This window comes from Hylobates moloch, unplaced genomic scaffold (assembly GCF_009828535.3).
Source record: "Hylobates moloch isolate HMO894 unplaced genomic scaffold, HMol_V3 SCAFFOLD_17, whole genome shotgun sequence".
NCBI lineage: Eukaryota > Metazoa > Chordata > Mammalia > Primates > Hylobatidae > Hylobates > Hylobates moloch.
Window position 1 is genome coordinate 60,370,157 of NW_026652292.1, and position 27,798 is coordinate 60,397,954.

A 27,798-nucleotide genomic window follows, 5' to 3' on the forward strand; every position below is an offset into this window, starting at 1 on the left:
CTCCGCTGGAGTGAGACTCCATTGTCATCACTAATGACAGTGTGGTATTAAAAAGGACACGCAGGTTGTTCGGATGTCTAGGGATCCTGCAGAATCTCTCACCAGTCGTGTGATGTCAGGCAAGTCAGTTTTCCACTCAGCCTCAGTTTACTCAGCTGTGAAATGGTGATCATAGTATTGTAGCAAGGCATCAAGATGGTGTTCACAAAGTGCCTTGCACTGTGACTGTCGCCAGAGACACAGTCCCAAAATAATGTCAGCAGCAGCACAATGATGGTATAATGAAGGCTGCAGTGTCTGCATGCAGTTGGTGCTGGTAAGTCTTCATGACCCAGAAGAGCCTGAGGCACGTGAAAGCAAGGTGCAGGCTGGCATAGAAATACTGCAACTTGGGAGTGAGCTTGACAATCACATCATGGCTAGAGGCAGAGACTTGGGTTTAAATGATGAGCCACAACCAGCCCGATGGGATTACTCACTGGGGAGTTTTCTCTCCCATCTTGCTGGGCCTCTCAGGGTCTCCTTGAAAACCCTGTGTCGGGCTTCTCTGACATCCATGCTCCAGGCTTCCTCCTCCCTCCCCAGCTGCCCCTTCTTGGTTTTCTCTCCAGGGCTCATTCCTTTCTGGGAGGCCTATGGTGAGGTCTACAAAGGCCCTGTGTTCTCTTACTACTCTCTGCTCTCTCGTCAGAAGACCTCATCACACTCGGCTGATTTCCACATTTAGATTCCAATTTAGATCCGTCTTCTGAGTGCCCCCATAGAGCAGACGCCTACCCTTGGATATATCCAAGGCACCTCCAATTCAATGTGTCCACATTCAAGCTGGATATTTTTCTCTCCCCATCCCCACTACTAAACAAATCTCTGTCCACTATCCTGCCAACCTCTCCCAACCTGGGAGCCATAGAAATCTCTCTCCCCCAACCTCCTTACCCAATCACCTGTTCAATTCTGTTCCCTCCTTCATCTGAGACCAAGCCACCATCTGTTGGCTAGACTCTTACAATAGCTTCTAACGGGTGTCTCCATATCTGCTCATGACTCTCCCAATTTAGTCTTCACAGCAGGCCCAGAGGTCTCTAGAGAATGCTGATCTGATCATCTCTCTGCTCCTCATAAACTGCTTCAATGCCCTTAAAGGAAAATACAGGCCAGCCATGGTGGCTCACACCGGTAATCCCAGCACTTTGGGAGGCCGAGGTGGGTGGATCACCTGAGGTCAGGAGTTTAAGACCAGCCTGGCCAAAATGGCAAAACCCCACCTTTACCAAAAATGCAAAAATTAGTGTGGCGTGTGCCTGTAATCCCAGCTCCTTGGGAGGGTGAGGCAGGAGAATAGCTTGAGCCCAGGAAGCAGAGGTTGCGGTGAGCCGAGATCGTGCCAGTGCACTCCAGCTGGGTGACAGAGCAAGACTCTGTCTCAAAAAAAAAAAAAAAGGAAAATACAAAATCCTCAATCTGGCTGCAAAGTGCTGCATGATCTAGCCCTTGCCTACCTCATCACACGCCACTCTCCTCCCAGACTTCTGCCTCCAACCACACAGTTCTCCTTTTAATTTCTTCAACCAGCCGGTTCCTCCCTGCTTGTTGTAATAACAACAACAACAAAAAAAAACAAAGTAACTGCAAGACTTCTAGTTAATTGTAATGGCAGATTAGGCATACGTATTTACCTCTACCTCGTGTGAAATCTCACTAAAATGAGGGTATGAGGATTTTTTTTTTTTAAGTACATAAGTCCACAAGGCCAAATAGAACAAAGCCAAGATATCCTAGGCAAGGCCATCCTGGAACACCCAGGCCCCAGCTAGCTGGCACCTGATGGCCAACACATGAATGAGCCCAGCTGAAATTAGACATGCGTGGGCCAGATCACAAGCCACCCAACCAACCTAAAGACTTGAGAAATAATAAGCAGTTGTTGTTTGGACCCACTAAGGCTTGGAGCTGTTTGTTACACAGCAACAGCTAACTGATAAAGGACTTTCCCAACATAATGATCCAGCCAGATTATACTACAGTGAGGCCCAAAGACAACAAGCCTCTTCACATGCAAAGAATATCCCAGTCAGATTTGTTGTACTTGCCTCTTAAAAATGAGTAAATATCACTAGATATCTGAAGTAAATTTCTTACATGAAAAGCAAAACAACCTGGAGGAACCTGGTGATGAATGAAAATAAAAACTAAACACAGCACACACACAAATCAATCCCCCATATTTTTAGGAATATGAGACAAGATATTGTATCCATGAAATAAGAACAAGATCTACAAGAAGGAAGAGGAAAATAGTAATGGTAATCAAGGAACGAGGAAAAGCTAGAAAATTAAAATATGCTAGAACAAATGAAAATTAAAGGGTTAGAAGACAAAAGTTGAAGAAATCTTTCAGAAAATAGAATGAAAAGGCAAATAGAGCAAAAATAGGAGAGAAAAGATTATTTAAAAAGACAATCAGTCCACACAAATTCCAAAGAAAAAGAGCAGAGAAAACAAAGAAAATAATAATAACAACAAAAAAAAAATCTCCAGAACTGAAGGACTTAAGTTATAGTAGGAAGATGAAGCTGTCCTGTTCTGGCTCCTAGAGTCTTTTTTTATTTTATTTTTTTATTTTTTATTTTTATTTTTTTTGAGATTGAGTTTTGCTCTTGTTGCCCAGGCTGGAGTACAATGGCGCAATCTGTACTCACTGCAACCTCTGCCTCCTGAGTTCAAGCGATTCTCCTGCCTCAGCCTCCAAGTAGCTGGCACCCACCACCATGCCCAGCTAATTTTTTGTATTTTTAGTAGAGATGAAGTTTCACCATGTTGGCTAGGCTGATCTCGAACTTCTGACCTCATATGATCCACCTGCCTCAGCCTCCCAAAGTGCTGGGATGACAGGCGTGAGCCACCACACCCAGCCTCCTAGAGTCACTTTTTAAATTTTCAGATATTTTGCAACTCAGTCATTAAATACAGCTACTATTAAAAAAATTACATTCCAGGGCCAGGTGCAGTGGCTTATGCCAGGCAAAGGCATTTAGTGAGCACTTATTGTTTTTTCTCTGGCCACTGTGAACCAAAGTGAGCACCAAGTGTTTGCCAAAGTGGCATCACCCATATGGGTGCCAGCCAGGTGCATCACCCATATGGGTGCCATATGGGTGCCAACCAGGTGCAAGGGTCTTCAAACTGATGGCAGCACGGGGCTTCCTGGCAGGAAAGACACAAGGGGGCAGAGAGAGGTGCAGTGCACATGGCTGCTGGTTAGTGCTTGGCACCATCTATTGTGCCCATGGCCATTCCCCAACACTCTGCCTTACAGCTGCCACTAGACAGCAAAGGGACTTCATCCAAAACACTCCTTCAGAACTGTGCCTGCCAGTGAGCCCTTCCCCTTGCAAACAGCCACCTTGGGAGGCCACACACTTACACCAGCCCATATTACTGTTTTTCCAAAAGTTGGGGAAAGACATCCTTGGCAGCTACCAATGGCCCCTGGGGAATATTCTCTTGAATACACTCCATGGAGAAAATTGTTCATCCTTTGAGAGTTTGGAGGGGATTCAAAGCGAGAGCTGATGCCAGAGATGATAGTTCAAGATGGGAAACTTGCTTTGACCAGAAAGAAACACTTCACCAAAGCAATGGGGTGTGAGGATGTCCATGTGGAGCTAATAGGTAAGCGAGTGAGAGCATCAGCTGAGTTCCTGCATGTGAATCTGGGCCAGCACGTTTCACAAACATGATCTCATTATCTCATTATCATCTCATTTCGCTCTCACCTGGATGCTAGACAAGGCAGAATCACTGTCACCATCTCACAGATGAGGAAAATCAGACTCGGAGACATTAAGCAGCCTGGTTAAGGTCTCACAGCTGCTAAGTGGCCTCAGAACCTGCTGTGTCTGTCTCCAGAGCTTTTGGCTGGGGCTGGAGTGTGGGGTAGAGCAGTAGCCTTAGAGCAGCGAGGTGGCATGCACTGGCCAAGGGATTGGCCCAGAGGAGGGAAGGGAGGGAGCAAGTGCTGCAGGGAAGGCTGGGCACCCACACGTGCTAGATTGACTTGGGAAGCCTAGGGAAGCAACGAGAAAAATAGAAGCACTGCAGTCTGAGTGCTGCAAAAGCTCTGCTGCTTTTTGCAGGGACCCCAATTAGCAAATCACCATAAAAGGATTTGGTTTTCTTGCTTTTTGAGTATTTCGGGGTGCCTTGACCAGGCTAAGTCTCCAAGTAGAGGGCTGGAAGAGCCACTTCATGAACAGCAAAGAATGCACCGAAATTAGATTTTTATACTTAAGAGGTGAGGGGTTTGTGTCACACGGTGCTCTGCAGGTCCTGGAAAGTTTTGCTCTTGACATTAAATATTGCTCGTCCCTGAAAACTTTTCGCACAGTACATTTGATTAGCAAATCCTTTTTTATTTTTTCAAAAATAGATCAAAACTTCCCTATGTAAAATGAATCGGATCTGAATTAGTGCGATTTGGCCCAAGATAGACATTGGTTTCAACCTGCCCTCTCTGAGTCCCCACACTGCCCAGAAGGCCCTGGCCATGCCCAGATGGAGAAAATAGAGCCCCTGCCTGCCCGGGAGGTGCATCTGGGTGCAGCTAGGAGGCCCTCAGTACTTGGTGACAAATAATCTCCCATTCTAAGTAAAAGCTTGAGAACTGCAGGCGGATCAGGCATCTGCCCAAAGCCACAGTGTCAGGGAAGTTTCCTTGTTTATCAGTGCCAAGGTCAGCCCAGGAATGGCTGTCATTCACAGGGCCCAGCCTAAAATGAGAATGCAGGGCCTCTTGTTTAGAATTTCAAGACGGCGACAGCAGAGTGATACTGAGTATACACTGAGTATACAAATGGACAATGGTCAGACCTTATGTAAAAACAGGTTTGATTCACAACTTGCCCAGGAAACCAATGCTTTATCTACAGTAATCAGCCCAGGACGACAGCCTGCTATACATCATTCTTTAGGAAGTCAGACTGTTATCTCTAGTAACAACCTAGGAAGCTAAATGGCTTCTGTAATGATCAACCCATAACATCCATGACTTTAATAACTGACAGCTTCATCAGGCGCAGTGGCTCAGGGGTGTAATCACAGCACTTTGGGAGGCCGGGGCGGGCGGAATACCTGAGGTCAGGAGTTCAAGACCAGCCTGGCCAACATGGCAAAACCCCATCTCTACTAAAAATACAAAAATTAGCCGGGCATGGTGGTGGGCACCTGTAATCCCAACCACTTGGGAGGCTGAGGCAGGAGAATCGCTTGAAACCGGGAGGCGGAGGTTGCAGTGAGGTGAGATCCCACCATTGCACTCCAGCCTGTGGGACAAGAGCAAAACTCTGTCTCAAAAAAACAAAAACAAAAAAAAAACAAAAAACTGACAGCTTCCTTTATTTTATTTTATTTTATTTATTTTTTGAGACAAAGTCTCTCTCTGTTGCCCAGGCTAGAGTGCAGGTGGTGTGATCACTGAGTACCTGGGACTATAGGCACGTGCCACCACACTCGGCTAATGTTTTCAACTTTTTGTAGATGCGGTCTATGTTGCCCAGGCTGGTCACGAACTGCTGGCCTCAAATGATCCTCCTGCCTCAGCCTCTCAAAGTATTGGGATTACAAGCATGAGCCACTGCACCCAGCCTTCCCTAAATTTTGTCCCTACTTTCAACTTAAGACAAACTTGAAAAAAAAGCCAATTACACACCCTGAAACAATTACATAAGATGCCCCACTTCTAGTTAGAAGCCTCCAGCTTCCCCAGGCAAACAGCCTCCCATCAGGGCACATCCGAAGCCTTTCCCCTTCCCCCATAAAGCTTCCCCACTCCTCTGCCTGCCTTTGAGTCTCTGCCAAATGCAAGTGGTTGTGGCTGTCTCTTGCTATACAGCAAGACCTGAATAAAGAGCCCTGGCCTATTCTCACTTGGTCTTCATTTATTTCCAAAGAGCATTTAACCAAGCATAGGCCCTGCTATGGTTTGGCTCTGTGTCCCCACCCAAGTCACATCTTGTAGCTCCCATAATTCCCATGTGTTGTGGGAGGGACCCGGTAGACGATGACTGAATCATGGAGGCGGGTCTTCCCTGTGCTGTTCTCATGATAGTGAATGGGTCTCACGAGAATCTGATGGTTTTAAACAATGAGAGTTTCTCTGCACAATCTTTTTTTTTTTTTGCCTTCCACCACCCATGTAAGATGTGACTTGCTCCTCCTGCCTTCTGCCATGATTGTGAGATCTCCCCAACCATGTGGAACTGTAAGTCCAATTAAACCTCTTTCTTTTGTAAATTGCCCAGTCTCAGGTATGTACGGACTAATACAGGCCCTCAGACATGGGCCCTTGAAGCCCGGGGCCCTGCATGATTGTATGGATCTGCCATCCAAGAAGCTGGCCCTGCAATGAACAGCAAAAACAAGCAAAATGCTGCCCTCTGCAGAGGGTTCCAACCACCCTCCAACTTTGCAAGCCAAGACCTCTGGAATCCCAGTCTCCTGATGGGGAGCCTCCCAGACGGCCTCTCTCTCTGGGATGTACACCTTCCTAGCTCCACGCCCAGACCTGTACCACTGGGTCTGGCGGAGTAATGCCCGGCAACCCCCAGACTCAGCCGGGAAGCCTGTGCTTTGCCTGGGCTTCCTGGATTGAGGCATTCTCTACTTCCACCACTTTGAAACCTGCCACCAGCCTCTCCCACAAAGTACCCTCAGAATCCCATGTGGTCAAAGCTGTGGGGAGCAGCTCCCTCCTACCTTGGGTGGCTCAGCTCTGCTGACCTGACGCTAAGGGCTGGGGAGGCTGTGGCATTAGCCAGCTGGGGGATAAAGGTAGATTTCTTAGGCACCAGGGGGCACTAGAGCCTCCAAACAGGACGCAGGGTATACACATCTCATCAATTTCAGGAGCAGGGCTGCCCATGGGGCAGAGATATTAGTGAGGCTCCACAACCAGCCACCTCAGGATGCCTGCCCTCAACTTAAGGAGTTCACCTGCCAAAAGGGAAATGTGCATTATCTATAAAGGGAGCACGTGGTAGATGTCAGAAATGTACAGCATATGACTGAGAATTTGGACCCCACTCCTCCCTAGCTGTGTGACCTTGGGCAAGTTACCTAACTTCTCTGTGCCTCTTTGTCCTCCTCTGTCCAAAAGGATCAATAATGCTTTCTTCCTTATGGGTGGTGGGGTGGGGGCAGCTAAACAAGTAGTAAACCTGGAGTGTATTTAGCCGACGACCTCACCATGGTCAGGACTCAGTGAACACATGGGTTACGTGAGAACTCCATTGAGGCACAGATGACAGCTAGTCAGGGGCTGAAGTGGGAAGGTGGTTGGAGGAGTGAAGGGAGGCTGTGGAAAAGCATTTGAATTGGACTCTGGGGCAGACAGAAGGAAGGCAATGACAACAAATCTTTATTCTAGTTTAGGTGGACACATTTCATACACTTCTGTCTTGTTTCAACCCAGAGAACGTGAACCTTTTCTTTTGTAAAGATTTGCATAATGTCATCTACTCAACCACTTTCTGGCAGTAAGCCATCAGCCATCCCTCAGCTTCTGGAAATGCAATGGACTAGGTAGTTTGTATCACTAGCCAATTGCCTAGTCCAGAGCAAATCTAGTTGTAGATTAGCATTACATTTAATTAAACATAAATGGACCCTTGCAATAACTTTGAGACTTTATAGGGAGTGAAAAGTACTGAAGTAGAAACATGAAAGATCTAAGGCTCATGTTTTAACTGCATTGCTAAGTTGATTTGCAAATTTGCTCCTTCAATTTCCATCTCTCAAATGGAAGCTAAATTATTCCATTTCCTATTCCATCCCAAGACTGTCTCACCCCATCAAGTCCCTTTTATATCTTGGATGGATAAATAGGATATTTGGCTTGTGATGCTCTATTTGGTATTAAAAACACTTATTTTCTTGACACTGCATTATCATAGTTCCTAGATCCCAATTAATGGACCAAATGTGTGCTTTGCTGGTCTGTATTTCAGAGAGTCATACAGTATTCCTCAAAGTGTTCAGGACTTAGCATTCTCTGATTTTTTAATAGTTTTTCTATTGCAAACGACAAATTTGCCATCTGCTTCACCCATGTATTCATTCTTGAGATAACTTCTCTCCCTCTCCCCAAGCACACCATCTCCCCTGAAAGCTTTACCCAATGGAAGTCTGTAGACCAACAAAATGCAAAATCATCCCAAAAAATTGGGAAAGGGGACAGAAAACATGGCAAAAATACAGTAGAAGGCCGGGTGTGTGGCTCTCACTTGTAATCCCAGCACTTTGGGAGGCCAAGGTGGGAGGACTGCTTGAGTCCATGAGTTCAAGACCATCCTAGGTAACAAGCAAGACCCCATCTCTACAAATTTTTTTAAAAAAATTAGCCGGACATGGTGACACACCTGTAGTCCCAGCTACTCAGGAGGCTGAGGTGGATGCTGCAGTGAGCTGTGATCATGCCTGGGTGACAGAGCCAGACCCTAATACATATATAAACACACACACACACACACACGCACGCACGCACACACACACACACAGAGTGGGAAATCTCACTTCTTTTAGCCTAGTAAGCTGGTAGCCTCTCTGGGGAGACTACAGCTCTGTCTCCATGAGACCTGAAGACACATAAGAGATCTCTTAAGGTGTCCAGCCTGGCCAACACAGTGAAACCCCATCTCTAACAAAAATACAAAAATTAGCTGGGTGTGGTCGCGGGCACCTGTAATCCCAGCTACTTGGGAGACTGAGGCACAAGAATCGCTTGAACCCAGGAGGCAGATGTTGTAGTGAGCCGAGATTGTGCCATTGCACTCCAGCCTGGGTGACAAAGTGAGACTCTGTCTTAAAAAAAAAAAAACTCTCTTTAGGTGATAAAGGATGCATAAGTAACACTGGCTTTATACAAGCACTGTCTTGGAGGAAAGCACACTAAACTATGGGGTCAGAAGCCGAGGTTCTGGTCCAAGGTCTACCAGACATCATTCCTCACAGCCTGTTTCCACAGAGCTGATGGTGGCTATGAATGAAGGACCTCTGAGAAAAACAAAGCTCATCACGAACGCAAGCCTGGCCATCCTTGCTGGCCTGTGCCACACAGACACTCAAGTAGTTGTGCCACTGCAGGAAGACCGAGTTCTGTGAGTGCGGCCATGGGCAAGGCAGGTGGGGGCCAAAGAATCCAGGCCCCAGAAAGGCAACATGCGCAGTGGCTGAAGGCATGGGTCCTGTGGCCAGACTGCCTGGTTTCCCATCCCAGTCCCACCCTGCTGCCCGTGTAATTCCTGTGGACAACTTAGTAAACGTCTCTTGGCCTCAAGTTCTTCATCTGTGAAATGATGCTAATAATAATAGCACTTACCTTGTAGGACTGTGATGAGGTTTAGATAAGTTATCCATGGAATGTTCTTGGCATGATTTCTGACTCTTACTAAATAATCATGTTAGCAATTATTCTTATCTGGAGTCAGACCACCTGTTTTGCATCCAGGCTGTTCCGCCTACTAGCTGCGTGATTTGGGACATGTCAAACCAAATCTCTCTCAACTTTTCTGTAAAATAAGATGACCAATCCCTTTATTGCAGTTAGTTGTTCAGAGAATTCTGTGAGAATGTACGTAAAAAGCACCCTGCAATCTCTCCCATGCTGTTTCTCTTCCACAACCAATTCTGCATAGGAGAACCTTAAAAAGCCAAATGCAGACAGGAAGAATTTGGGGGAGGGGCGGAGGCAGGTGCAGGTAGTAACCCTTTGATCATGAACCTCTTGTCTGGCCAAGCACACAGGAATTTCATGTACAATCTGGCAGCTCCAGAGGCTCCCAGGTTCAGCTGGGTCTAGGCCCTACTGGACCTGCTAAGTAGTGAGCTGAAGCCCAGTGCCAATTCCTAGGGGCCTGGGAACCGAGGCCAAGCCGAGACTTGCCTGCCTCACTCCCCAAATGGCCAGAGGTGCCTGGACTGGGCAGTTCTCCTTAAGAAAATCTTCAGACCACCCAGGAAAGGTTTGGCGATATGGACCACACTGGCCCAAAGCTAGGAAGGCCCTGGACTGCACCTTCACAGAGCAGGGGACTGACTGTTCAGTTCATCCCACCTCACCCAGCCTCCCGACCTGGACTTTGGGCAGGGGCTTGCTCAGGCCCACTCTCCACGCAGTCATCTTAGGCTGTCTCCTCCCTGTGCCGCACACATAATTGTGTCTGTGACCAGCAGTGCACTAAAGACATAATTGGCAGGACAGCAACCATAAACACCCCCTTCCTAGAACACCTGGGGATTGCTACTGGTTCCAGATTTAAAATCATCAGAAATGACCACTTCTCCCTGCCTTGGGGTTAAAAAGAAAGGAAGAAAGAAGGCCCGGTGTCGTGGCTCACTCCTGTAGTCCAAGCACTTTGGGAGGCTGAGGTGGGAGGATTGCTTGAGCCCAGGGTTGCAAAACCAATCTGGGTAACATGGCAAGACCCTGTCATTACGAAAAAAAAAAAAAAAAAAATTAGCCAGGCGTGGTGGCATGTGCTGCTAATCTGAGCTACTTGGGAGGATTGCTTGAGCCCAGGAGGTCAAGTCTGCAGTGAGCCGTGTTCATGCCACTGCACTTCAGCCTGAAGCCTGGGTAACAGCAAGATCGTGTCTAAAATAAAATTAAAAAGTCCACCACTATTAGACCCCTTAATATTACCTCCCAGGTATGAGGAGCACTAACCTACAGTAGACAGAGATCCAAAGGCAGTGGCCATGCTTGCAGGTTGGCTTAGTCTTTTTATCCTGTTCCCATGTTCTAACCACGGGTGTCTGTTAGGAGCTCCTCCAGAGCAGTCCAGTCCCCCTGGGCTTAGATCCCAGCCTTGCTACTAACTGACTAGGTAGGTGCCTGACCCTCCTCTGGGTCTTTCAACGTACCAAGAGTCTCAGAAGCACAATTTTTCCTTCCCCTCTCAATCCCCCACTGATACCTCCTCATTCACTGGTGACCTCAGCACCCAACTCACTGTTACCGTCTCCATCTGCTTTTGCAACTTTACCAGCCACACAGATGAGCCATCGAAAACCCCAGCCACTCAGCTCTGAATCTACTTGGCTCCAGTGACTTTCTCCTTCACACCAATAGCAGCTGCCAACTGCCATTGTTACACCTGTCATCAGAGACTTCACCACCTCCCTAAGACTGCCAATGTCTCTTCTCTGGTCATAGCCTCTTTCTTTCTATCCCTCTGATTCTAAAACTAATTCTCTCACTTTCCAATCTGAGACACCTATTTTCTACCTCTCCTCTCCTCATCACTCTCCATAAAGACCTGAACACTTCTCTCCGTGGGAAAAACGCTGCACCTGCCACCCGATGCTGCACCCACCAGCATCTGTCCCCACAGACTCCCATTAGGGTGGAAGAAAGTCATGTTCCACCCTACGCTCGATCCCTGCAGTGGTCACTGGGCCCTAGCCCTTTTAGCCTTCTCAAGGATTTCTTTCAACGCATCTCCTTTTACTCTAGAATGGTTGATTTCTCCTTCTTTGGTGGATCACTCATATTGATGAATAAAGATGCCTAGTATCATCCATCTTTTTAAAAAAAGTTCTCTGGTGCCATTTCCCTCCCCTGCCACTACTCCATCTCTGTGCCCCTCACAACAAAATCCTCCAGAGTTGCCTCCACTTGGCCTCCACTGACTCACCTCACATCCATTCTACACCCATTTCAATAGGGCTCCTGTCCTCAACACGTCTCCAAGTTTCTATCAGGGTCACAACTGACATGCAGCTTTTCAGAGGTAACGGGCAATTTACCTCTGAAATTTACCGCAGCATCTGATTTGCCTGACTACACCAGCCTGAAAGGTGTCCACTGAACTGGTCACTTGGGTGTCCTGCCACCTGGGCCATGTAGTCTCTTCTTTCTCCAGTGGAGAAAATGGGCCCTACACCTTGAAGGGCCCCAGAACAATGGTCTCAGCCAGCCCCTTTGCTATCCACACTCTGCCGCTAGATCTTAACCTTCCATCCCAAGAGAACAAGGAGATATATATATACATATATATATATATACACACACATACATATATATATATACACACACATACATATATATATACACACACACATATATATATATATCATACATATTTATTGAGACAAGGTCTCTGTCACCCAGGCTGGAGTGCAGTGACACAATCAGAGCTCACCACAGCCTCGACCTCTCAGGCTCAATCCCTTGCACCTCTGCCTCCTGAGTAGCTGGGACTATAGGCATGCACCACCATGCCCAGCTAATTTTTGTATTTTATAGACACGGGGTTTGCCATGTTGCTGAAACTCCTGAGCTCAAGCAATCCACTCATCTCAGCTTCCCAAAGTGTTGGGATTATAGGCGTGAGCTACCGTGCCAGGCCCATAAATATTTTTAATCCTTGAATCTCTTCCTGCAACAATTTGGCAGGACAAAGTAAGCGGTGGAGAGGAAAAAGGGAAGTAACATATTCTCAAGGTTAGAAAGTTTTGCAGTATCATGAAAATGCTGACAATCACGAGGATCGTTTATAGCAAGCTGGCCACTCCTCCAGTTTGGCTCCACCCAGTTTTACTATCCGAACAGTGGAAAGAAATATCACTTGAAAGAATAATATTCACTCTGTAACAGGAATCAGGAATGCAGAAAAGAAGAAAAACAGTCCCTAAAGTTTTCAGTCATAAATCTGATGGCAGGAAGCACAAACAACAAACTTGTCTTGTTTTACTGCTTAAAACATAAGAAGCCGGTAAACTTAAGTTTCACTTACGTTTGTGTTGTTGTGGGACAGATTTATCATCCGCACCGTGAGAACTACACATTACACCTCATATCTTGAGCAGTGAGTTCAGTCTGACTGCACACACCAGAGAAAAGGTGACATTTATGAACCAGAATGGCTGATTACCAGCAAAGCCCATACATACCCAACTATCTCCCACTTGGCTGAACATAATCTTGTTAGGGCTGAAATGTGGCCCTAAGGGATCCATTGCTACAATGCTGCAGTGCAGAGAGGGAGCTGGGGTACAATTATGCTCACCATCATTTAAACAGATTTATTGAAGTGTGAGCAACTTGCATGTATAATTAACCACCAGTTAGGGTCATTTTTAAAGAAAAAAAATACATCAATTTTCATTGCATCCAAAGGAACAGCTTATGAACCTACAACTAAGAAATTACAACCATCTAATTTCTAAAACACAGCTTTCATAGAAAAATAATGGTTCTCAACCTCAGTGGGTTTAAGAATGATCAAGTGAGTTGGTTAAAAATGTAGTGTTGGCCTCACCCTCAGCTTCTGATTGAGTAGGCTTAGGGTAAAATCCATGCTTTTTTAATCACTGGCCTTGGCATTTTTGATGTACTAGTGTGTGCTTCATGAGAAATCCTGTTCTAGAAATTTTCATTTCCTCAGAACAAGAAAAAAAGCAGAAAGTAAGCATTGGCTATCAACCATATTAATAAATCATTTCCCAGACCCATTTAATAATCGAGTTTCTGAACTGAATATTCCTCATAAGAGATCATTTCTATGCTAATACTTTATTTGCTCTCATAAGGTTTTCGTGACCTTAAATTCGTAAAATCCTAAGTACTATCTCCTTGTGCTCAGTGAGGACTAAAAATATTATGCTGGATAGTCAACTGTAGGTTCTAGCAAATGTAAACAGTCTGTAGATAATCACCACAACATTGCAACTTAAAGAGGTGTCAAAGAAACTGATTTGCTCCTGGTGAAATGCAACCCATGATTTCAATTATAGCATCCTTAAGAAAGAAGTGTTTAGCGCATGTCTGCTTGCTGGACTTCCCTCAAGAATGGGAAAATATTTAGATCAACTCAGATATATATAAATTCCCCTAGTTATGGCATCATAAACTCAAGGCTATATCATAATAGTTTTCTTCACATTTACATTTAAATGTTCCAAATTAAGAAGACAGAATATTTCAGCATTTTGCTAAGTGTACAATTTTTACATTGGAAAAAAATCAAGAACACAACAACAACAAAAAACCCTACTAAGCCAGAGAATTAAAAAGACTACTATTATAGTTCTATCAAGTCTGGCCAAAAAAAAAAAAAAAAAAAAAGAGGCTAGTTAAGTTTCTAAAAAAATCAACACAATTTATGTCAGCAAAAAGCAGAACAGAATATTGTAAATAGGAGTGCTAGTCTTTATTGGGTATCTCACATGTGCTAACCACAGTGTTCTATAAGTACCCCTCATTAGTCCTCAAACACTGAGAGAGGCACTCAATTACCCCACTTTATGGAGACAAGGTGCGAAGGTGCACAAGAGCCAGGACCTGGAGGCTCCTCTTCCCAGGGTCCTCACATTCCCACCCTTCACTTGCTCCTCACTAAATTCAAAGCTCAAATTCAGCATCTGCAGCTAAACATAGTAAAAGTAGCCAGTATGTAATGACAAATTGTTCTACATATTAAAAGCAAAGTGTCTATATTGTATGCTGTATCAAAATCTCATGTGCCCCATAAATATATATACCTACTATGTACCCACAAAAATTAAAAATTAAATTTTTCTTTTAAAAAAGCAAAATGTCTAATGGTGTCAAGAATTATAGCATATATCTTAAAATACAATAAAATTCTCTGCTCTATGCATCTTATTAAAACTTAAAAAGAGATTCAGATGTCAATTTAAACTTTTTCACTTTAATACAATTCTAGTTCCTACTTGCTATACATGTTAAAACCATTACTGAAAAACCAATTCTCCCATATTTTATGTCTACGCTGGAACCATAGAAAGCAAATGTGTATGTATCAAAAAATCTTTATAAATCTAACAGTGAGGTCACAAAGGACAAATTACTAACTAATAAAGAACTGGTGAAACTGTCGTTCTTTCTAAGAACAGGCTATTAATTATTGGCTCCTCAAACCCATTAAAGCTCTTTAAATGTTATATGGTAAATCTGCACAATGCATTCTTTCTAAAAATGCTCTATATACCCACAACCTATAATTTTTCAGTAATGTCATCTGACAGTTCACCTTTCTTGCTCACAAAAGCTAATTCAAGACATTCTGCACTACCCCAGGAACAATGCCCAACTGTCAGTAAACATTTACATAAATTTGTTAATAGAGTTTAAGGCCTATCATATGCAAGGCTACAGATCAGTATAGTCAGCCTCCTGATCACAGTCCTAAATGCCACGTCACCCAGCAGTGGCTTCCATTCACAGAGACACCCTGGAGTACCTAGAGAGACAGCTACCTATTAAATAGACAAATGACACAGCAACCCTGCAGTTACCCATTCACCTGGTTATAGTATATCCTCCTGCCTAAAGATATTTAAGCTTTAAAAAGTGATTGTCGATGAAGTGATAGTGGAATTCATATGTTAAACTAATTTCTTTGAAAGTCACATGAGAATACTATTGTACTTTAGGAAGGAATGAGCATTAGGAAATCAACAGTAGCTTATCTGCACTAATGCCAGATACCATTTAGTTGACCCATATTTCTCATACTCTCAAGGAGTCAACCAGACAGCTACTATATGTCCTTAACCAAGTTTGAAAAGGCAAAAGGGCACATCTAAGCACTGCTGATTCAAATAACTCAGAGCTCAAATGCAGGGACAGAATGAGAAAAGATAACCATGTAGGTATCAAGCAGTGTTTATGTTATTTAAACCATAAAAGACAGGATCCATCCTTTGGCTTAGCATTTCAGTAAATCAGTATAATACATTCTGAAAACATAATTTTAAAATCATTCTGGAGACCCAAAATGAACTAGAAGGGGAGATGGAAAAATAGGAATGTTGTCTATAGTTTTAAAATACTAAATGCATTAAAATTTCCAGTGATGAGTGACTATTTCAATGATACAGGAACAATTCCTGATACCTACCCCTTCTGACAGAAAAGATTAGACTTCTTCTTCACACTCAATTCGTTCACTTTCGTTCTTTCTTTTTTGAGACAGAGTCTTACTCCATCACCCAGGCTGGATGGAGTGCAATGGTGCAATCTCAGCCCACTGAAACTTCTGGCTCCCAGTTTCAAGCGATTCTCAAGCCTCGGCCTCCCAAGTGGCTGAAATTATAGGGGCATGCACCACGCCCAGCTCATTTTTGTATTTTTAGTAGAGATGGAGTTTTGTCATGTTGGCCAGGCTGGTCTTGAACTCCTGACTTCAAGTGAGCCACCCACCTCAGACTCCCAAAGTGCTGAGATTACCAGCATGAGCCACCATGCCTGGTCCTGTTTTCTTTAAACACTAGTTCTGCACATAGCATTAAAGAGAAATCTCAGAAAAAATAAAGTCTATCATAGTGACTATATCACTAAGAGAAGATGAAGCAGAATATGAAAAAATAAAATTTACTGTTTATTTCTTTGTTACACAAAGAAAATTAAAGGTGGTCCAAGACATCTTAGTCCATCTCTTATGTCCTTTTGGCCATAATTACACACACAATAATGGCAAGCTAGATTACGAGTCTAGCTCAGGGTCAAGTTTTTCCACTTTAATGACTATTTCTGGAGCTAGAGCAGCAGCACCACCTTGTTGGTTCTCTGCCTCTGACTCTGACAACACTTCTTCCTTTATTTTTACAGGCTTATTACTGGCCTCCTCCTCTTCATCTGAAGACTCATCAAGCTCCCATTCATCATCTATGTCCATTTCAAATACTCTCACATGACGAAGATTTGAGCTTAACTAAAAAAGAAAAGGCCATAAAAGCATTTTTAAATTAATGGCTTATCATATATAAAGAATTAGAAATCAGAAGTCTGAATCAAAGAATGGTTTTATAGGAAAGTTATATTCCTATCAATTTAGAACAAAATCAATAAATTCAGCCTTCATTTTGTATAAAAAGATCTCCACATAACAACAGTGGCAATTTCATGAGATTAAAATCTAGTATTATTATTAACTACTTAGTAAGCTTTATCAGAACAAGAGAACTAAATAGCTAAGGCAACCACATGATCATAATCAATACAAGCTATAAATCACAGTAAAAATATTTGCACAAAAGGACCTTATATATCATGTATTTGATGAAGGTTCCAAAGAAGCAGCATTACTTCTTGTAATTGCTTAGTTGCTGAATGATCTCTAAACACTTACCACACAGGACACTTTTCGAAAACCATTCCCAGCAACATACTGTGCTTTCATACTTTCCAGTAATCTCCAGTGCTTCTCGAAATGCATGGTACGGGTGGGAATAGCACTACACTGTTCATCTAGCCTAAAGAGGGAAAAAACCAACTCAGGAATGAAAAGGGGATCTTCTCCTCCCTAGTTTACTACAGGTGGTATTAGGGTCAATTATGGTTTTGATGTCTACTCATACTTCTATTTCCAATATAATTTTAGCAACTGTTGTATTAGAAAAAAAGCTGTGATATAATATTCTATAAAAATTCCATATTCTATATTCTGGCTAGGCATAGTGGCTCATGCCTGGAATCTCAGCACTTTGGGAGGCCAAGGTGGGAGGACTGCTTGAGTCCAGGAGTTCAAGGCCAGCCAGGACAACATAGTGAGACTCCATCTCTGTAAAAAAATAAAATTAGCCAGGCAAGGTGGCACATGCCTGTAGTCACAGCTATGAGAGGCTGAGGCAGGAGGGTCACTTGAACCCATGAGTTGGAGGCTGCAGTGAGCTATGATTGCATCACTGCACTCCAACCTGGGTGACAGAGAGAGGCCCTGTTTCAAAAAAAAAAGGAAAAGAAATACTGTAATTCCAAACAGGCAGAATTATCATCTTAGCAAGGTTTCTGACTTCCTTTCAAAGAAAGCAAATGGATACATTTTTAAATTAGAGATCTGCTTACTTAAGTCTCAGTCAATTAAAGCCATCTCTTGGAATTGACAGTATACTTCCTACATGGGTACTGAGGTCTTAATTCTGGAAGGAAAATACTGAAGGCAAATAAAAAATAACTAATTCCAACCAACTAGGGTTAATGCTATCCTTAAAAATGTAACTAAAAGAAGTCCCATTCTCCACTCCAAATAATTCCCAACCTTGATTCCAGCAAATACTTCCTGATTTACTAGTAAAGCAAAGGGACAAAAAAAGCTATTAAGGCCAGCATATTTTGAATGAAAAATTGGAGCATTTCTGCTCAGCCACCTCTGTGGTTATCCCTAGTAATGAAATAACCATTATCCAGCACACCAAAAGGTTGGAATTTATAATGTGCATTAAAAAAATATTTAACTGTAATATCAGAAAGACAATTTTACTAGTTACCTTGTAGAATAAGTCCCAGTGAACTGATATTCTGCAGAATCTTCACTGTTATATACTAAAGACAAAGGCAGCTGGACCAAGAGTCTATCTCTTCCTTCACGTCCTACAGTGTCTTTAAGAACTACTGTTACAGTTTCATCATCGTAAAACTGTGCATCTAAACAACTGTAGATGCTAGAATTAAAATAAGTTTTGTTATATCAAAGATGATCATGACTACTGAGAAAATATTGTATGCATGTTATACTGGCAGCAAGCAGAAAAAAATTCAAAAGTTAAGTGACATTCTGTACAATAACATTTAAAATATACCATTGGTTTGTATTAAAATCAGTTACTTTTTGTACTGATTATTCACATATATAACCAAATCTTAAAAATGGGTAATCATGACCCCCAAAAACCTGTGAAGTTGTTTCAGTTCTAGAAAGCCCCTGGCCATCAATGGTTAGGCCTTAAGCCTGTGGAAATTCTATGAATGACACCTTATACACACATTCAGCAGAGTTGACTAGACTGAGAAATAAAAATAAGATACTACACATGAAAAATAGGCACAGCAACTCCAAAAACTTTATCATAAAAAAACTTATTTTATGTGAAGAAAAAAGTGAGAAAAAGATCAGCCTATGATTAGTCACTTCTTTCCTTTGCGAAGCCTCAGGGATGGCTTAGGTACTGTTACCATTTTGAATCCTAAGAACATCTCCCATCACTGAGAATGGCATCACCTCATGATTTTTTTGGTCATAACAAGAACTTCAGCCCCGCAGGCCATCTGCCCACGGGAACCACATTACTTTCTTTGCCAACAGGGAGCTCAGGAGTATTAATTATAGGAAACCATATGACATAAACTGCAAGGCAGTGAGGTTCTATTCATCACAAGTCAAATCATTCTCTATGTATAAATACACAAAGAATCCTGCCCTCAATGTGGCAAGTGGCAAAGCCCTTTTACCTATATTATCACCGTAACTGAGTCTGACCCTATTCCTAAACATATACACATATCACATGTATCTACATTTCATCCAAACAAGATTCAAGACTTACCTTCTTCTGACTTTTTCCGTTGTGGCATATGTAAAGCTCCCAAATTTAATAGCAATTAGTCCATTACTCACAGATCTTCAAGAAAGAAGGGGGAAAAAAAGAGACTCTGTGGAACAACCTGGATAGTCAATAATCTAAATGCTTAAAAGAACATGATTGTCAGGGTCAGTACATTTACTTCTTTAGAACACTGAGAACTGGTTTAAACGCCTAGATAGATAAACCAATTTGGTTTAAAATCACACAGTCACCAAAGACATTTGGAATAGAAATAACCAAATTATTTCTTTTTGGTTACATCTTGGTCTCAATATTTTCTTCAAATGCAGATTTAAAACCATTTTTAAGATACCAGTGGCATTCTAAATATGATTTATTTCTCAGAACTTCTACTTTCAATTTCAAAGTAAGTCTCTGTTAGGCAAGGCCTCTTGTTTAATGAAAAGCATACTTAACCCTAGGCAAAAATCATTTCTATAAGGCAGCCACTTTCAGAAGTTTTTAACTTCTAAAAAGTTAAAACTTCTTTAACTTTTAGCTCTTTAGAAGTTTTTAACTTCTAAAAAATGAGGTATAATATCCTGAGCTGTCATATTTTTCCTAACTCTAAAAAAAAAGTCCTACAATGATTATATGCCAATAAAAATTAAATAATCTAGAACAAGATCATATAACCTCCTAATTCAGTGTTACCCTTTTAATGACATGAAAACTAACAATTAAATGACACATCTAAAAGTCACAAAGTAGTTTAAAATCTGAAATGCTGGAAGGCTGTATGCTTCATTCTTACAAATAATAAAATCTTATCTCTGATTCAAACTTCAGATTAATACTTACTGGGAAATATCAGTATGTCTCCTTAAGATGCACATTTTATAAAGTGAATCTTCTAGAATAGTAAAAAGAAGATAATGTAGATTTGAAGTTTTATTATTCCACCTAAGAAAAAAAATTGTCATAATATTTTTTAACTATTGATGGACAAAACAAAACTGTATTGTTCACTCAAGATAGGGAAGAAATACATACTTACAGAAAAGGAAATTTGAACAATCTACGTGTAGAATCCTCACTAAAATAAAAGGGAAAAAGAAATGAGAAAAATTTAAATTGGCTGCTGAATTACACCACCCAATAGGTAAACAGAATTACCTTCTGGTATCTCTATACAATGGAATACAGATTGCTTGATTCATCGATTTTCCAATTACATCCTATATAAAATAAGATTTTAAAATATAATTAGAACATTAATACGCACACACTCTACAGAAAGTGACTGACCGTCACTGTTCGAATGTAGTAAAAACATCGCCTATATCACCAAACCTTGTACATAAGAAACTTTAACGACAATGTAACAGTAAGGAAAAAGAGAAAATTCTGAGCTGAAAAGGACCCTGGTGCTGAGCACATGGCAGGTTTAAGACCACCTCCCTCTGGTCTCATAACAACCATTCATTCACATCCTTCAGTAGTAAACAGAGACACATCAGCTCTGTAACTAAGACTGTTTACAATGAATTTCTTCTGGAAACAAATAAAATATTCAAGATGCCAACACCTTTAGTAATCTTTACACTTACACACACACACACACACACACACACACACACGTGTGTAAGAAACTTAAGTTGGAGTATTAGGTTGAACCATATGAAATTGTTACTTTTGTTAATCAAAAACAGTTGAATATCAACATTTTCACAGTTCATTCTAAAAATTAAGATCATTTGCATAAGTGAGCCACAAACTGTAGACACTATTGCTCCTACAAAAAGACATGCATTTCTTTCAGACTTACTGCTGGCTTTTGCAAACACTGATCAATAATATTCTCCATCCGCCTTTTCACAAAATGCAATGATTTTCGAGGATAATAAGGAAACAGCAAAGGACTTTCTGGTTTCAAACAAAAACAGAAACAAAAATAAAAGAAGCTATAGCAAACTTATAATTAGAAGAAAATAATCTGTTAGAGCCAGTCTGCACAGTTTATCTCGAGGTAGAATTTTCACTGACCACTTCATTGGATTTTTACTCAACCTCATTAAAAACGACCATGGTCTTCTGCCTTTCATCAACCCCCACTGACAGCTCACTAAAAACAATCTCACTTACTACAAACTTAGACTCACCAAAATCCAACTGTAGGTTTCTGCTGGCTATAAGAAGAAAGGAATTATTTGGGAACCATCAAATATATGAAAAAATAAAGTTCATTCTTCTATTCTTTGCCACAGTGAAACGACAACAGCAGTCCAGTACTGTTTTTTAAGTCTCAAAAACAAGAGACTGGAAACTAGCTCTATATAAATAAGCTCTTTACTTTTTTAAGAGGTTACTTTATCAGGAGAAAGTAATATATAATTTAGCACTAACACCTGCTATGCTAGGTGTTTAAAATACCTTTTTTTATTGCTTACAATAGCCATATGAAGTAAACACCATATTCTCCAATTTACAGATGAAAAAAAAAAATGAAGCTTAACAGATTTAGGCAATTGCCCAGTGTGAAAATAACTAAGTATCTAGACCTATCAATCAAACCCAAGTCTGACTCTAATGCCCACCCTCTTCCACTGTGCTTTGTAGGCCCTCCCTTAGACAAAGCCATGCTGGATAAAATGAACTATAATCACATTAAGATTTTAAGTCCTCAAGGTGACAGATGCTATGGTATCATAGAAAAACACTGATCTTTGTTTCTAGTTCCTAGAACAGAGCTTCCAAAAACCCTTGGAATTTCCTGAGTGATAAAGGTGACAGGAACATCTTTTTTTTTTTTTTCTTTTTTTAAAGACAGAGTCTCATTCTGTTGCCCAGGCTGGAGTGCAGTGGTGCAATCTCAGCTCATTGCAACCTCTGCCTCCCGGATTCAAGCAATTCTCCTGCCTCAGCCTCCCAAGTAACAGGACTACAGGTGCATACCACCACACCCAGCTAATTTTTAACAGAGACAGGGTTTCACCATGTTGGTCAGGTCTCAAACTCCTGATCTCAAGTGATCCGCCAGCCTCACCCTCCCAAAGTGCTAGGACTACCATCTTTTGTTTTAATGAGGCAACTCTTGGCTGGCACCTAGATAGCTTTAGGATAGGGGCTGGCCACCAAAAAGACCAAGCCTTGTTAGAAGTTTGGAACCTTCAGCTCCACCCGCCAGCCTCCAGGGAGGAGAGAGGGGCTTGGAGGTTGAGTTCAACCACCAATGGCCAATGACTTCATCAATCATGTCTACATAATGAAACCTCCATAAACACACTGGGACAATGAGGTTCAGAGAACTTTCTGGGTGGGGAATATGTCCAGGTTCTGGGAGAGCATGGAAGCTCTGCACCTTTCTGTCCATAGCCTGCCTGATATAGCACTTCTATGTGGCTGTTCCTGAGTCATATTCTTTACAACACACTGGTAAACAAAAATTATATGTTTCCCTGAGTTTTGTGAGCCATTCTAGCAAAATTATCCAACCTGAAAGGGAGAAAGGTTCTGGGAACTCTTGACCTTAACGTTATAGCAAAGTCAGACAACAAGCACGGCTACCCAAGAGATGTGGGGACCTAGAGACCTGACATTTGACGTGAGGGCAGTCTTGTGGGACTGCGTCCTTATCCTGTGAGGTCTGCGCTAACCATCTGTAATTAGTGTCAGAATTGAATTGTAGGGACAACCCATTGGTGTCAAAATTGGTTGGTGTCAGGAGGAAAAAAATCTATCTCATTTTGTTGTCAGAAACACTGAGTAAAAACTGCTCAGAAACTAACCTACAGACTGCTTCTGTGCTAAGTGCCAGGCATTAGTCTAAGGGCTTATGTAGATTAATTTATTTAATCTCCACACCAGTTTTTTGAGGGAGGCATTATTACCATCTTCATTTTACAGATGAGAAACTATGGCACAGAGAGGTTAGGCAACTTGCTCTGAGCCATGTTACTACGAAGTAGTAGAGCAGATTCCAACCCAGACAATCCAGCTTCCAGAGCACCAACTTTTACCCATCACACAATACTGACCCATGTACCCTAAAGAAAGTACACAGATCAAGTATTTAGCACTTGATTTTAGCAGGGTAAGAAAACAGTTTCACTGATATTTCCTCACTAGAATTCATTATGGAACTCAATAGTGAGTTCCATTAGGTCTGTAGCTAAGATCAGGCCTTTCTTATTCAGACACGTAAGATGTGGGGTAAATAAAAGAGAGTAGGACCTATTTTTAGCCTTGCAAAGTTCCCTGGATCAATAATAGCCAAAATAGCAACAGGGTCCAGGTGCCGCTACTCTTGACACACTGCCACTGACCCTCCCCAGACATCCTGCCTTATTCCCTGGGCATCCCGATTAAATACAGTAAATGAGTAGCGTCTCCCGTACCTTTATCCTCCCTGCATTCAATAGCCAACTTGCACCAGTGCATCTCCTTACTGACCTCAAGACTCTCTGGCAATACAAAATAGGTTCTGCCTTGAAAAAGAATTTGGACTATATGCAAAGTTCTTGGCATCAAAGAATTCTCTCCCTCATTCATTCATTCATTCATTCATAGAAGCAGCAACCAAATAGAAGTGGCAGAAATTGCTATAGGTTGAGTTTCACTTACTCGAAATGCTTGGGTCCGGAAGTGTTTGGGATTTTTTTTGAATCTGGAATATTTGCATATACATAATGAGATATCTTGGGGATGGAACTCAAGTCTAAATACGAAATTCATTTATGCTTCAGGTACATCTTATACAATATATTTAATAATTTTGTGCTTGAAACAAAGTCTTGACTGCATTTTGACTGGGACCCATCATATGAGGTATGGAATTTTCCACTAGTGGTGTCATGTTGGTGCTCAAAAAGTTTTAGATTTTGGAGCATTTTCAGATTTCGGATTTTTGGATTAAGATGCTCAACCTGTACTGCCAGTCTAGCTTTCATATTAACAGAATCCTAGCTCCATCACTAACCAGCTTGTGTAATCCTGGGCTTCTCTAACCTTCTGTTTCCTCATTAGTAAATGGGGATACCAAGTACCTACCCATAGAATCTTGTGAGGATTAAAGCAGGTATTGTGTGTATATGGCAGACTAAGCACCCCATAAATGTTTAGTTAGACTAAGCACCCACTACCTTAAAGATCTAAGCAATTGCTAAATCTGGTCAGATTATTCTTTCAGACATCAAAGAAATACGAGCTTTAAAATATTTTCATCTAAAATGGTAAGATGTGCTGGCATATTTAATGGTTGCTATTATGTGCTGCATCCCTAATAATGCTGGATAGCTTTACTGTATTAACATTCTGACATTCTAGAAAATGAAAGGTATAACAAGTACACACCCACACACACACACACAAAACTACAACCCGAGGAGAATACAGTTGAGCATCCCTGTGCTTTTAGAAGATAATAAATTGGAACTGGCAAAAAAGACTTTTCTCACTATTTGGCTCTATATAGTTTCCCCTTAAAATCCTATTTTTTACAGGGTGCAAAACACTTATATAAGAACACTTAGGAATAAGCAATCTTGCTACAGCATAGTTAACTTCAGAGTGTCTTCTATCTATCATGGTGATGTCATACACTATTGGTTATTTTGCTGTTCCTATAATCAAATAAGTCTAATAAACTTAGGTAAGTGTTCAGCAAGTTTTCAGCAAAACTGTTAGCAGAACTATTCAAGACCTAGTCTTAAATAAAAACAAAAATGGCCAAAATCTGGTTGGTTCATGAAATACCTTTAAGGTGGCTGCTATTTTGAAGAAAGTCATACCACTGGTTTCCTTCTGTGTTAGGGGGTGACACAAGATCATCATCTTCATCTTTCAAATACTAGAAATACAGAATTAGAAATTTAAGTTTATTCATACCTGGAAGGGAAAATGGAAAAAGAAAAAAAGTAAAAGACAAAAAAAGTTAAGTTTAGTAAATCAAAGAATTAGGGTCTAAAATCTGTTTAACACTTTTTTAACTTAATAAGTTACTCTGTTTTATTGCCAAGTCCTCTGAAAGTGCATTACTATTACTCTAAGTGAGGTAGCCAAAATCTGCTGTGTATGTGGTGGAATTAAGCCCTCCATAAATGTTAGCTAGCTACTGTCTTAAAAATTAAAGAAACTGAACAGTTTGTAGTTTGTTTGGTCAAGTAACTAAACAAACTGCAAAGTATTACAAGATTATTATGTTGTAGATGTAGAGACCACAAATTGAACTTAAATTGTGTTTCTTTTTCATGAGCATATTTTAATTTTACATATGCAAGTTAGAAATTAGTTTCCTAAGTATCAATTATCAATATACTGTCAATATACTCTATGGCAGTTGTTCTTCAAGTGAGGTCCACAAGCCCCTGGGAATCCCCAAGATGCTTTTGGGGATCCACAAAGTCAATACTAGTTTTATAGTAATGTAGATGTCACCTGCCCTTTACACTGTGCTAACATTTGCACTGATGGTGGGGAAAACTTTAAGTGTCTCAGCCAAGAGTCAAGGTAGTGGTCCCAAATCATACCAGCAGTCACTGTTTTCTTTTTCTGTCACATACTCATAGTTTCATTTATCTTTAATGAAGTCATTAAATCATTAACTTTATTTTCAACCCTTGAGTACAAATCTTTAATATTCTGTGTGACAGAATTGAGAGTTATACATAGGCACTTTTGCTACACAAAATATGATGGTTATCTTGAGGAAAAGCACTTACGTTAAAAGCAAAAATAGGCTGGGCACAGTGGTTCATGCCTGTAATCCCTGCACTTTAGGAGGCCATGGCAGGTGTATCACTTGAGCCCAGGAGCTCAAGACCAGCCTGGGCAACATGGCGGGTCTCCACAAAATAAAGACAAAAATTAGCCAGGCATGGTGGTGTGTGCTTGTAGCCCCAGCTACAAGAGGTGAGTCCGACTGGTGGAGGCTGCAGTGAGCTGTGATTGCACCACTGTACTACTCAGAGGAAATACCCTATCTCAAAAAAAAAAAAAAATTTTTTTTTTTTGGAAAACCTGCATCTGCCCCTGTGTGCTTCACAACACAAAGACTTTTCTGATTAAATTGGTGGTGCTATTAATGAAATCTAGCTTATAGTTTGATAAAAGGTGGCAGCATTTACAACAGCTGGATGACTCAGGGAACCAATATTTCCCAAATGACCAAAGCAGGATGTTACAAAATTATGCACGGACAAAAGATCCGTTCAAAGAGCAAGGGAGATGAATGAATTTTAATGTAAAAAACGTTCACTGATGCAATTTTAGATTCCACACTGAAACAAACCTTTAAGATATTATCACTTGTCCACATTTGATATAATAAAGCAAAGTCACAATTATCTGAAAAACCTAAATAGAATACTTCTCCCTTTTCATATACACACCTGTGTGAGGCCAGACTTTTTTCATATACACTGATACTATAGAAACAACATATCGAAACAGACTAAATGTAGCAGCAGATATGAGAATCCACCTGTTTTCTATTAGGCTGGACATCAAAGAGGTTTGCAATATGAAACATTACCACTCTTAACTAAATTATTTTGTAAAATATCATTATTTTTTCACTAAAAATATTTATATTAACATGTAATAGTAATGGATATATTCTTTTTTTTTTTCTTCTTTTTCTTTTGAGACTGAGTCTCCCTCTATCGCCCAGGCTGGAGTGCAGTAATGCAATCCTGGCTCACTGCAACCTCCGCCTCCTGGGTTCAAGCAATTCTCATGCCTCAGCCTCTCGAGTAGCTGGGATTACAGGCGTAAGTCACAATGCCTGGCGGGTATATTCTATTTTTGAGTGATTTAAGGAATAATTTTTTATTATGTTTAATTTTTAATACCTAATAATGCCTATCAGCAATAAATAACAGCTCACATAAACAAAAGCTCTTTTCTAGTCCTCGATAATTTTTTTTTTCTTTTTTGAGACAGAGTCTTATTCTGTCGCCCTGGGTGAAGTGCAGTGGCTCAATCTCAGCTCACTGAAACCTTTGTCTCCTGGGTTCAAGTGATTTTCCTGCCTCAGCCTCCCAAGTAGCTGGGATTACAGGTGCCCACCACCACACCCAGCTAATTTTTGTGTTTTTAGTCCTCAATAATTTTTAAGAATGTAAAAGGGTTCTCAGAGCAAAATGTTTAAAAACTGCTGCTTTTTATTAATTTTACTAAAAGGGCAGAGCTCCTGTATTACTTGGTATTGTAATGCTTTCCAGAAACTTTGGATAACAAAGATGAACACTGCTAAGGTTTTAAAATGAGTTCAAAGCCCATACCTGACCAACTCTTTCAACGTTAAAGTATTTTCCTTTTCGATTATAAAGGTCTGGAGCCTGGGAAAAAAAAAAAAAAAACATAGTTTAATTCTTAAGTCAACTCATGAAGAAAAATATCTTAAATTTAAACCCAAAATCTTCCTTTTCAAGAGAGCCGTGAGTGGCAGTTATTATTTCCTTTTATAGATTATAA

The 27,798-nt window shown here is 41.2% G+C and overlaps 1 protein-coding gene across 2 annotated transcripts in view; it reads right to left on the reverse strand.

Annotated features, from left to right (window-relative positions):
* The window catches only part of ANAPC4 (anaphase promoting complex subunit 4), a 107,448-nt gene that overhangs the window by 49,470 nt on the left and 30,180 nt on the right, over window positions 1–27,798 (reverse strand). The window contains exons 20-29 of one of the 2 annotated variants that reach the window (XM_032135497.2): window positions 27,606–27,662; window positions 25,078–25,171; window positions 21,152–21,249; window positions 20,500–20,561; window positions 20,381–20,419; window positions 20,185–20,286; window positions 19,345–19,419; window positions 18,289–18,462; window positions 17,151–17,274; window positions 15,921–16,733 (exon numbers count right to left, since the gene is read on the reverse strand). In XM_032135497.2, coding sequence (XP_031991388.1) covers window positions 16,506–16,733; window positions 17,151–17,274; window positions 18,289–18,462; window positions 19,345–19,419; window positions 20,185–20,286; window positions 20,381–20,419; window positions 20,500–20,561; window positions 21,152–21,249; window positions 25,078–25,171; window positions 27,606–27,662 — 1,053 coding nt within the window. In that variant the 3' untranslated portion in view covers window positions 15,921–16,505. Of the gene's footprint in view, window positions 1–15,912; window positions 16,734–17,150; window positions 17,275–18,288; window positions 18,463–19,344; window positions 19,420–20,184; window positions 20,287–20,380; window positions 20,420–20,499; window positions 20,562–21,151; window positions 21,250–25,077; window positions 25,172–27,605; window positions 27,663–27,798 lie in introns of those variants that run through there. The other variant, XM_032135494.2, reaches the window with a different exon arrangement.